Below are 12,552 nucleotides of genomic sequence, written 5' to 3'. Positions count from 1 at the left end.
AGGGAAAGTGACGCAACCGTGGCTAACAAGAAAAATTAAAGATTCCATTAGGTCAAAGGAAGAGGCTCATTGATAGATTACAGATTTATTGCTTCACTGATTTATTGGTACCTTGAAGAATCAATGCAGTATAATTCTTAAATTCAGTATACATACAGACAGAAAATGGAATATCCACAAGGCAAAGTCATTGTTTCATAGCAACTTGATGTGTCAGAATCTAACACGGTTTCAAGAAAAGTTGCATAAAAGCCCTCGTAATGAATAAACCATTGTTCTACAAATACATCTAGTAATGAAAAAGTATCGCAGCCTCAGCAACAGAAACATTCACAAAATGTAGCAAAGCCTGAGCAACAAGCAAGGTTATTGCAGAACACCTTATCTTCAGAGGATTGGTACATGTGGCAGGAACATGTAGACATTTAATTAAATTGATAGACATTAATGAATTTTAAGTAATGACCAATGCCTGGATAACAAATCATGCTCCAAGTGACAGAGAGTTTTTTGAATAAATCAGGAAGCCTCAGCTGAGAATTTGAAACCAATAAGGGGTTAGACCATTGATAAGAATTTCTTTAAGAATAAAGTTTCATGACTAAAGTTTCTTCTGTATTCATGCTTTATGAAATTATGAACCATCTATTGATTTCCTAATATTTTCTCATGTTTTTGTTTAACTCTCTTTATTATGTTTTGATGTATTATTTGATCTGCATTTTGATTTATTTTTATGCAAGAGAATCAAGGTGGATAATTAGCAATAAAGTTGTATTTTTGGACACCTCCAATCAACCAGATCTTGGTCTCATTTTTGAAGATAAAATAGATCTTATCACTCATATAGTTGCCAAAATAAGTGCAACCCTGAGGATTGGAAACTTGTTTGAGAATTCAGCAAAGGAGGATCAAGAAACTCATAATGAGTAAATAGAATGTGAGAGCAAACTGGGGAGAACTGGAAAAGCTCCAATAGGAATGTGAAAAGGGAAAGATTAGCAAAGACCAATGTGGGTCCATTCCAGGCAGAGACAGCAGAGTTTATAATGGGGAATGAGGAAATGACACAGAAACTAAACAATGTGTGTCTGTCTTCATGGTGGAAGATACAGAAATTGTCCCAAAAATATGAGACCCCCAAGGGACCAGTGAGCACGAGGAACTGAAAGAGATTAGAATTAGTGAAAAAGTAGTACTGGAGAAATTAATGTGGTTGAAAGTTAATAAATCCCCAAAAGCTGCTGCTCTACATCCCAGAGTGTTGAAAGAGGTGGCTGTAGAGATAGTGGATACATTGGTGATCATCTTTCACAATTCTATAGATTCTGAAATGGTTCCTGCAGATTGGAAGGTGGTAAATGTAACCCCAATATTTAAGGAGGGAGAGAAAAAACAGGGAACCACAGACCCATTAGCCTGACATCAACAGGAGGGAAAATGCTAAAATCTATTAGAAAGGATGTGATAACATACAAATTAGGAGCAGGAGTAGGCCACTCGGCCCCTCGAGACTGCTCCACCATTCAATAAGTTCCCGGCTGATCTGATAGTAACCTCAACTCCACATTCCCGCCGACCCCCCAATAATCTTTCACCCCCTTGATTATCAAGAATCTATTCAACTCAGTCTTCAAAATATTCAAAGACTCTGCTTCCACTGCCCTTTGAGGAAGAGAGTTCCAAAGACTCCCAACCCTCAGAGAAAAAAGTTCTCCTCTGCCTTAAATGGGCAAGTTATTACTTTTAAAAAGTGACTCCAATTTCTAGATCCTCCCACAAGAGGAAACATCCTTTCCACATCCACCCTGTCAAGGCCCCTCAGGATTTATGCGGTTCAATCAAGTCACCTAAACAGCCTGTCCAATCATTCCTCATAAGACCAGCCTCCAATTCCAGGTATGAGTCCAGTAAACCTTCCCTGAACTGCTTCCAACACATTGACATAATTCCTTAAATGAGAGCAATACTGTACACAGTGCTCCAGATGTGGTCTCACCAATGTCCTGTATAACTGAAGCATAACCTCCCTACTTTTGTATTCAATTCCCCTCACAATAAACAATAACATTCTATTAGCTTTCCTAATTACTTGCTGTTCCTGTATACTCGCCTTTTGTGATTCATGCTCTCAGCCACCCAGATCCCTCTGAATCTCAGAGCTCTGTAATCACGCAGCATTTAGATAATAAGCTTTTTTATACTTCTGGCCAACAAGGACAAATTTACATATTCCCACATTATTCTCCATTTGGCAGATCTTTTCCCACTCACTTAACCTATCCATATCCCTTTGTAGTCTCCTTATGTCCTCTTCACAATTTACTTTCCTACCCATCTTTATATCATCGGAGCCGGAGTTGGCCATTCAGCCCGTCGAGCCTGCTCCACCATTCAATACGATCATGGCTGGTCAACCACTTCAATGCCTTTTCCCCCACTATCCCCATATCCCTTTGTGTTATTGGGATTTAGAAATCTGAGAGTCTCTGCTTTAAACTCACTCTGCGACTGAGCTCCCACAGCCCTCTGGGGTCGAGAATTCCAAAGATTCACAACCCTCGGAGTAAAGAAATGTCTCCTCCGAGACCGGTCCTAAGTGGCTTCCCCCTTATTTTGAAATTGTGTCCCCTGGTTCCAGACTCTCCAACCCAGGGAAACATCTCGCCTGCACCTCCTCTGTCTATTCCTTTATGGATTTTATAAGTTTCAATTAAATCCCTCATTCCTTGAAACTCGAGAGAAAAAAGACCTAGTATCCCCAATCTCTCTTCATAGGACAGTCCTGTCAAACCTGGAACAAGTCTGGTGAAACTTTGTTGCTGTTCTTCTGTGGCAATACCTTTCCTAAGGTAAGGGGAGTAAAACTGCACACATTACTCCAGCTGTGGTCTAAGCATTTCATAATGATTGATGTCAAGGCCATCGGACGGTATTCATTGAGGCACGTTGCCTGGTTCTTCTTTGGCACCGGTATGATGGTGGTCTTCTTGAAGCAGGTGGGAACCTCAGAACGGAGTAGGGAGAGGTTGAGGATGTCCGCAAACACACCCGTCAGTTGGTCAGCGCAGGATCTGGGTGCATGGCAGGGATCCCGTCAGGACCTGTCGCTTACCGAGGGTTCACTTTCAAGAAGGCCAATCTGGCTTTGGAGGCTATGACGGTGGGCATGGGTGTGTCCAAGGTTTGTTGGTTTCCTGCTCGAAGTAAGCATAGAACACAGAGTTTGTCGGGGAGGGCTGCGCTGCTGCTGAAGACTCTACTCGGCTTTACTTTGCACCCATTATGTTATTTAAGCCTTGCCACAACCAACGAGAGTCCATGTCGTTAATCTGTGATTCCAGCTTAGCCTGGTATTGTCTCTTGGGAGTCCTGGTGTTGTCTCTTGGAGTCTGTGATGGCTTTGCGGAGGTCATACCTAGATCTTTTGATTAGGTCAGGGTCGCCTGTCTTGAATGCCTCAGACGTGCCCTTCCACAGGGAGTGAATCTCCCGATTAAACCATGGTTTCTGGTTGGGTAACGTACGTACTACCTTCTTTGACACACAATCTTCTACACACTTGCTGATGAAGTCTGTGACGGTGCTGGTATACTTGTTTAGGTTGGCTGCGGGGTTCTTGAATATGGACCAGTCCACTGACTCCAAGCAGTCACGTGGGAGCTCTTCTGTTGCCTCGGACCAGCATTGCACGACCTTCTTAACCGGATTCTCCGCTTCAGTTTCTGCTTGTATGCCGGGAGAAGGAGCACCGTCTTGTGCTCCGATTTTCCGAAGTGCAGTCAGGGGACGGATCGAGAGGCGCCCTTGATGTTTGTGTAGCAGTGGTCAAGGATGTTGGGGCCCCTGTCGGGACAGGAGATGTATTGGTGGAATTTTGGCAATACACTCGAGGTTGGCCTGGTTAAAGTCCCCGGCCACAATGAACAAGGCCTCCGGGTATTCTGCTTCATTGTTATTTATAGCGGTTACAATTCATCAAGCGCCTTCTTCACTTCCGCCTGGGGTGGGATGTAGACCGCCGTGATGATCGCAGAAGAGAATTCCCATGGAAGGTAGTATGGACGGCACTTCACAGTCGGGTATTCCAGGTCCGGGGAGCAGTAGTTCGCCAGGATCGCCACATCCTAGCAGCAGGAGGAGTTGATGAGAAGACAAATCCCTCCACCCACTTCAGTCCTGGATGTGATTAACAGCAGGAATAACAGCAGAATTTAACTCATCATCACTTGTGAACCCTTTGGTGTCTCAGCATGTTGGACGACTGAGTGAATCCCTCCCCACAGTGAGAGCAGGTGAATGGCTTCTTTCCAGTGTGACCTCACTGGTGTCTCCGCAATGTGGATGACGTTTGAAACCTCTTTGTGCAGAGAGAGCAGCTGAACAGTTTCTCCTCAGTGTGAATGCGCTGGTGGGACATCAGTACCAGAGAGCTTTTAAACCCACTCCCACAGTCGGAGCATTTAAAGGGTCTCTCATTGGTGTGAGTGACATTGTGGCTCAGCAAGTGATGACCGAGTTAATCTTTTCACAGTCGGAGAGGTGAACAGGCTCTCCCCGGTGTGACCTCGCTCGTGTTTTATCAGGTTGGATGAGGTTCTAAACCTCTTTGTGCAATGAGAGCAGCTGAACGGTCTCTCCTCAGAGTGAATGCGCTGGTGGGACATCAGTAGCTGTGAGCTTTTGAAACCCTTCCTGCAGTCAGAGCATTCAAAGGGCCTGCTCTTGGTGTGAGTGACATTGTGTTTCTGCAGGCTGGATAATTCAGTGAATCCCTTATCACACACAGGACAGATGAATGGCCTCTCTCCAGTGTGAACTCGTTCGTGTCTACGAAGGTTGCCAATATCAATGAATCCCTTTTCACACTGAAAGCAGGTGAAAGGCCTCTCTCCAGTGTGAACTCGTTCGTGTTTCCGCAGGCTGCCAATGTCAGTGAATCCCTTTTCACACTGAGAGCAGGTGAAAGGCCTCTCTCCAGTGTGAATTCGTTCGTGTCTCCGCAGCCTGACACTATCAATGAAATCCGTTTCACAGTGAGAGCAGGTGAACGGTCTCTCTCCAGTGTGAACTCGTTCGTGTCTCCGCAGGTTGCCAATGTCAGTGAATCCCTTTGTACACTGAGAGCAGGTGAAAGGCCTCTCTCCAGTGTGAACTCTCTGGTGGCTCTGCAGTCTGCATAACTGAGTGAATCCCTTCCCACAGTCAGAGCAGGTGAACGGCCTCTCCCCAGTGTGAACTTGTTCGTGTCTCCGCAGGTTGCCAATGTGAGTGAATCTCTTTTCACACTGAGAGCAGGTGAAAGGCTTCTCTCCAGTGTGAACTCTCTGGTGTCTCTGCAGTCTGGATAACTGAGTGAATCCCTTCCCACAGTCAGAGCAGGTGAACGGCTTCTCTCCAGTGAGGCTGCATTGATGCCTTTTCAGCTCGTTCGGGCCTTTGAATCCCTTCCCACAATCCTCACATTTCCATGGTTTCTCCATGGTCCGGGTGATCTTGCGTCTCACCACGTTGGATGATCAGTTGAAGCCTCATCCACACACAGAACACATATACAGTCTCTCCCTGCTGTGAATGGTGTAGTATTTTTTCAGGCTGTGTCACTGGTTAAAGCTCTTTCCACAGTCAGTGCTCTGTAATAGTCCCACATGGGTGTGTGTGTGTCTCAGTGCTTTTCCAGACACACTGATGTTTAAAATATCTTGAAGCAGACAGAATAGACAAACATTTCTCCTTCGAGATTCAAAGGCCGATGATCTTCAGTTCCCAAGAATTGAGTGACTCAGTCAGTTCTTGACATTATATTTAGTTTGAGATATCGGCCTCAAACTCCTCTCGTTCTAACTTCCTGCAAACAGATTTTACAATAGTAATCATTGTCAGTACAGGATAGAAACTCAGAACTGACAATTCTAGTTTATATCGAACATTCTTTCCTCTCTCTTTCCCTGAAATGCTCTAAATCTCTATCCCACACACTCTCCCTCTATTCTCACTCTGCTGTATCTAATATTCACCCTCCCAATTCTCCTGAAGGTGCTGATTCAGGCTGTTTGACAGATCCAAACTTCCTGTCCTGGACACAGAGACCTGAAAATCTTCATGCAGGCTGCCAGACAGATATATGTCTATGTTACTGAATGAAAGTCAAAGAGATCTAGGAGTACAGGTCCACAGGTCATTGAAAGGGGCAACACAGGTGGAGAAGGTAGTCAAGAAGGCTTACGGCATGCTTGCCTTCATTGGCCGGGGCACTGAGTATAAGAATTGGCAAGTCATATTGCAGCTGTATAGAACCTTAGTTAGGCCACACTTGGAGTATAGTGTTCAATTCTGGTCGCCACACTACCAGAAGGATGTGGAGGCTTTCGAGAGGGTGCAGAAGAGATTTACCAGAATGTTGCCTGGTATGGAGGGCATTAGCTATGAGGAGCGGTTGAATAAACTCAGTTTGTTCTCACTGGAACGAAGGAGGTTGAGGGGAGACCTGATAGAGGTATACAAAATTATGAGGGGCATAGACAGAGTGGATAGTCAGAGGCTTTCCCCCAGGGTAGAGGGGTCAATTACTAGGGGGCATAGGTTTAAGGTGAGAGGGGCAAGGTTTAGAGTAGATGTACGAGGCAAGTTTTTTACGCAGAGGGTAGTGGGTGCCTGGAACTCGCTACCGGAGGAGGTGGTGGAAGCAGGGACGATAGTGACATTTAAGGGGCATCTTGACAAATACATGGATAGGATGGGAATAGAGGGATACGGACCCAGGAAGTGAAGAAGATTGTAGTTTAGTCAGGCAGAATGGTCGGCACGGGCTTGGAGGGCCGAAGGGCCTGTTCCTGTGCTGTACATTTCTTTGTTCTTTGTTCTTTTGTTGAAAGTGTGTGTAATATACAGACTGTATTCACTTACTTTCCCTCCCAATTTTCCTGAAGGTGCTGATCAACAAATCTAAACTCACTAAAACCTGTACAAGAGTAGAAAATCTCCATATAAGTACATTTACTGATTGGAGATGGGGAAATTCTTGAGGAAGAATTTTATTTAGTCATGGAGTGGTCATGACAGGGAACTCACTGCCCACAAGGGTTGTGGAAGTTATTGAGATGATTCATAATTTAAAATAAAATAGGATGGTCACTTCAAGAAAATAAACTTGCAGGTGAACAGGGATAGAGGGGGAATGGGACTGACTGGATTGCTGTAGAGAGAGTCAGCATTGACTTGAGTTCCCAAATGGATTCTGTCAGTGCTGCAATGACTGTATGACTGGAAATATATAATGTAGGTACAGTACTATATTACAAAACTAGAAATAATAATACATGTATTTTATTACAGAACCACCAATAATATATATAATACGTACCATATAACAACACGAGACATATCTTTGTCCGATATTAAATTTTTAAAAATTAATTTACGGCATGTGGACAATGCTGGTCAGGCCAACATTTATTGCCCATCCCCAGTTGCCCTTCCAAAGTAGTGGTGAGCTGCCTTCTTGAACTGCTGCAGTCCTTGAGGTGTAGGTACATCCCCTGTGCTGTTTTTTTTTTTTAAATTTGTTTTTTATAAATTTGAATTACCCAATTCATTTTTTTCCAATTAAGGGGCAATTTAGCATGGCCAATCCACCTTACCTGCACATCTTTGGGTTGTGGGGGCGAAACCCCACGCAAACACGGGGGAGAGTGTACAAACTACACATGGTCCCAGAGCTGGGATCGAACCTGGGACATCGGCGCCGTGAGGCAGCAGCGTTAACCACTGCTCCACCATGCTGCCCTACATCCCCTGTGCTGTTCTGGAGGGAATTCCAGGATGTTGCCCCAGGGACAGTGAAGGAACGGCAATATATTTCCAAGTCAGGGTGGTGTGTAACTTGGAAGCAAACCTCCAGGTGGTGAGGTTCCCAGGTATCTGCTGCTCTTGTCCTTCTAGATGGTTGTGGGTTTGGAAGGTGCTGTCTGAGGAACCTTTATGAGTTACTGCAGTATATCTTGGACATGGTATACATGGCTGCTACTGCTTGTCGGTGGTGGAAGGTTTGAATGTTTGCGGAAGGCGGCGCAATCAATCAGGCTGCTTTGTCCTGGATAGATTCGAGCTTCTTGCGTGTTGTTGGAGCTGCACTCATCCAACAAAGTGGAGTGTATTCCATTACACTCCTAACATGTGCTTGTAGATGTCTGGTGGACAGGCTTTGGGGCATCAGGAGGCGTGTTACTCGCCATAAGATTCCCAGCCCTTGATCTGCCATGGTAACCACAGTATTAATATGGCTAGTCCAGTTCAGTTTCTGATCAATGGTAACCCCCAGGATGTTGGTTGTGCGGGTTTCAGTGATGGGAATGCCACTGAATGTCAAAGGGTGGTGGTTAGATCCTCTCTTGTCGGAGATGGTCATTGCCTGGCACTTGTGTAGCAACGGATGTAACTTGTCACTTATCAGCCCAAGTCTGGATATTGTCCAAGTCTTACTGAATTTGGACATGGACTGCTTCATTATCTGAGGAGTTGAGAATGGTGCTGAACATTGTGCAGTCATCCGCAAACATCACCACTTCTCACCTTATGATGGAAAGGAGATCATTAATGAAGCAGCTGAAGATGGTTGGGCCTCTGATACTGCCCTGAGGAAATCCTGCAGTGAAGTCCTGGAGGTGAGATGATTGACCTCCAATCACCACACCCATCTTCCTTTGTGCCAGGTATGACTCCAACCCGTGAAGAATTATCCCCTGATTCCCATTGACTCCAGTTTAGCTGGGGCTCCTTGATGCAATACTCAGTCAAATGCTGCCTTGATGTCAAGGGGAGTCACTCTCACCTCACTTCTGGCATTCAGCTCTTTCATCCAAGTTTGAACCAAGGCTGTAATGAGGTCAGGAGCTGAGTGACACTGGCGGAACCCAAACTGAGCGTCCAGGAGCAGGTTATTGCAGAATAAGTGCCACTTAATAGGGCCTTTGATGATTCCTTCCATCACTATGCTGATGGTGGAGAGTATTCCGACAGGGAAGTAATTGGCTGGGTTTGATTTGGCCTGTTTACTGACCCCTTAAATGTCAGCCATCTCCTGGGGAAACCAGCCCTTTAATTGTGAACATTAGGAACAGACCATCCTTTTAGCCAGACAAATAAATGTGCCAAGCTGAGGGAGCAAAGGATGTCAATGTCTTTAAGAGAGAGAAAGGCCTGGGCCAACCTTTCCAGAGTCTGACCCTCCCTGAATTCACTTCCGTTCCCTTCAGTTGCTGCAAGTGACCAATTGAAGGTGAGAATGAGAAAAGAAATGGAAAGGGGGAGAAAAGAAAGTGTTTTACTCACAGATGTTGGAGACAGGAGTCTGTGTGAAGCTCAAGCTCATTCAAGGTTGGGGGAACAACAGCTTTACTCGGCAAAAACCTCCATGTCCAGCTTCCGCATTGAGACAATGGTGGAGCTCTGATTGGCGGAGGGGCAGAGTCTTTCCGGTCCTCCAAGTTTTCCCATTGGTCAACATCTGAGCGGTAAGGTCAGCGGAAGAGAGCTCACATGCGCATGCGCAGCATCCCCACTCCCTGAGACATGCGCAGTCCCGGGTCAGGGGATGGGAAAACCACCGACGGCCGGAACTGTCAGGCGGTTGCCTGGAAACCGTCTCGAGGAAGTTTTGGGGGCGAGGAAACAGAGGGTGGGGGCTGGGCTCGCGTGTCTGCGCGCCGGCGTGTGCGCTCTAATGCAGTGACGTCACCGCGGAGCGGATTGATTCGTATTGGCTGATTTAGAGAATGAGGGCCTTTGTGATGTCACAATGTGGAGGTTGAACAATGGGTTTCAGACTAAAACTTCCTCTTCTACCAACATCTGGGAGCAAATCAATGTCTCCCCCTTTCAGAAGTTCATAAGGTATAGGAGCAGGATTAGGCCATTTGGCCCATTGATCTGCTCTGCCATTCCATCATGGCTGATCTCATCCTGGCCTTTTCTTCCCGGTCCTGAGAGTTCTTCAGAACCCTTCGACCCAATTAACAATCTGTCCAACTCCTCCCTAAATTTACTCACTGTCCCAGCTCCACCGCACTCTGGGGTAGTGAATTCCACAGATTCACAGCCCTTGGGAGAAGCAGTTTTTCCTCAACTCTGTTTTGAATAGGGCAGCACTGTGGCCCAGTGGTTAGCACTGCTGTCTATACGGTGCTGAGGACCTGGGTTCGATTCTGGACCTGGGTTCGATCCCGGCCTGAGGAGTCATTGGTAACTTGCAGCAACTGTAGAGAAAGGAAGTGAATCTAGTCTGTATTTTCCACACATTTAGAGTTCAGTAATATAGACACATTTATGTCTGGCAGTCTGCATGGAGATTTTCAGGCCTCTCCAAGATGGGAAGCAGTGAGCAGGGATCTGTCAGTCAGCCGGAATCAGCACCTTTAGATAATTAGGAGGATGAATATTACATACAGCAGAGTGAAAATGGAGGGAGAGTGTGTTGGATGGAAACTAGAATTGCCTGTTCTCAATTTTCGTTTGTCAATTCCTTTTACAGGATATTAGATGAAGGTTTGCAGAAAAAAACCTAACGCCACTTCAGGATTTGAAATTAAATGAAATAAAAATCACTTATTGTCAGAAGTAGGCTTCAAATGAAGTTACTGTGAAAAGCCCCAAGTCGCCACATTCCGGCGCCTGTTCGGGAAGGCTGGTACGGCAATGAACCATGCTGCTGGCAAGCGTGGGTCTGCTTTAAAAGCCAGCTATTTAGCCCAGTGTGCTAAACCAGCTCCTAGCCCCTATTTGGAAGAGTCACTTGGTTTATCGGGACCTGAATATCATCAGGAGAACCATCACTGCAAAAGACACTTCTGGGATGAAGGTTTGCCAGTCAGGCAAAGGAATAGAATGGAAGTAAACATAGGAACGAAGAATCACATTGGGCTGGTTCCAGGAGAATTGAGTGACAACTTCAGCGATGTAACCATGTTTGATTTTGTGAAAAGTAAAAGGGCAACATTCTATTTATAGTTTAAGGGATACGTTCCCTGTAAAAATAATGTTTAGGCATTGTTGCTTCTCGTTTGTTTGTTGCAGTAAAAGTGAACTCGCTGGTGTCTCAGCAGGGTGGATATATGAGTGAATCCCTTCCCACACTCAGTGCAGGCAAATGGTCTCCCCCGGTGTGAACTCGCTGCTGTTTAGGTCGCTTGGATGAATCAGTGAATCCTTTTCCACACACACAGCAGGTGAACAGCTTCTCCCAGTGTGAACCCGCTGTTGCGTCAGCAGGTTTGATGACCAAGTAGATCCCTTCCCACTCACGGAACAGATGAATGGTCACTCCCCAGTGTGAGTGCATCAATGAGTTTCCAGCTCAGACGGGAAACCAAATGCCACCTCACAATCCCCACATTTCCACGGTTTTGCGCCAGTGTGAATGCGCTTGTGTCTTGACAGGCCAGAAGATTGGCTGAAACCTCGTCCACACACACAACACATGTATGGTTTCTCTCCACTGTGAACGGTGTTTTTTCCTTCCATGTGAATCGATGGAATTCCCTGCCCAGTGAAGCAGTTGAAGCTCCTTCATTAAATGTTTTCAAGATAAAGATAGATAGTTTTTTGAAGAATAAAGGCTTATGGTAGTTCTGGCGGGAAAGTGGAGCTAAGTCGACAATAGATCAGCCATGATCTCATTGAATGGCGGAGCAGGCTCAAAGGTCCAGATGGCCTACTCCTGCTTCCAGTTCTTATGTTCTTATATTATGTTCAAAACCTGCTGATATTCAGTAATGATAACTTAAGCGACTCCATTAGATCCTGATGTGATATTTCCCGAATGCAAACCTTCCCCTTCCAATATCCTGTGAAATCAGTTTGGACAGAAAAAAGGAGTGAGAGAAAATCCAGAAGAACACAAAGGTGGGTTGTGAAATTGAGCTGAAATCTGGTCATTTGTGAGGCCGGCACTAGGAAAAGGTCACCTTGAAAACTGCCAGATTTTCACAAAAGAACAACCGATTCACTGATGTCGTTCAGGGAAGGGAACCTTCCACACGTCTGGGCCAGAAAAGTTTCAGGCCTCTGTGGGGGGAGGAGAGTGAGAAAAGATTGAGAGCAGAGGTGGAGAAGGAGAGGGAATTTATATTTCCAAAATCTAACCAGAACATTGACAGAATCTCCCAAACCCTCAACCTCCGCCTCCTTGAAGGACCAGGGTATCAGGTCTGTGAACACCATCACATCTAGATTCCCCTCCAAGGCACACACAGTTCTGACAGTAAGTAATGGGTGAGCAGAAACTTTCTCCACTTCAGTATTGGGAAGACATTGCGTTCAGCCCCTGTAACAAACTCCATTTATTAGCCACTGACTTCAAACCTCATCCTGACAACTGTATTGAGTCTGAAAGAGATTGTCCAAATGGTTGGTGTGATATTTGACCCCGTGACTTGCTCCCAACCACATATTTACATCATCTTGAAGACTGGATTCCACCTCAGTAACATTGCCTGACTCCACCCAAGGCTCAGAGCATCTGTTGCTAAAACTCTGATCTATTCCTTTGTTATCTCT

General features: G+C 45.6%; 1 protein-coding gene across 1 annotated transcript; it reads right to left on the bottom strand.

The window, feature by feature from the left end:
- Positions 1-69: 69 nt before the first annotated feature.
- On the bottom strand, positions 70-9,426 carry LOC140420235 (uncharacterized). Its single transcript, XM_072504268.1, has 2 exons — positions 9,331-9,426; positions 70-5,848 (listed from the first exon to the last, which is right to left on the bottom strand). The coding sequence occupies exon 2, from the start codon at positions 5,481-5,483 to the stop codon at positions 4,476-4,478; it is 1,008 nt and encodes a 335-aa protein (XP_072360369.1). The 5' UTR covers positions 5,484-5,848; positions 9,331-9,426; the 3' UTR covers positions 70-4,475.
- Between the last annotated feature and the right edge of the window lie 3,126 nt (positions 9,427-12,552).

The sequence above is a fragment of the Scyliorhinus torazame genome, chromosome 5 (genome assembly GCF_047496885.1).
Source record: "Scyliorhinus torazame isolate Kashiwa2021f chromosome 5, sScyTor2.1, whole genome shotgun sequence".
In the NCBI taxonomy this organism is placed as follows: Eukaryota; Metazoa; Chordata; class Chondrichthyes; order Carcharhiniformes; family Scyliorhinidae; genus Scyliorhinus; species Scyliorhinus torazame.
The sequence above is the reverse complement of the archived record's forward strand: the minus strand, read 5'-3'. Positions and strand labels throughout refer to the sequence as shown.

Bases quoted from the DNA above. Each gene is read 5' to 3' on its own strand.
- LOC140420235 (XM_072504268.1), bottom strand. From the start codon at position 5,483: ATGGAGAAACCATGGAAATGTGAGGATTGTGGGAAGGGATTCAAAGGC.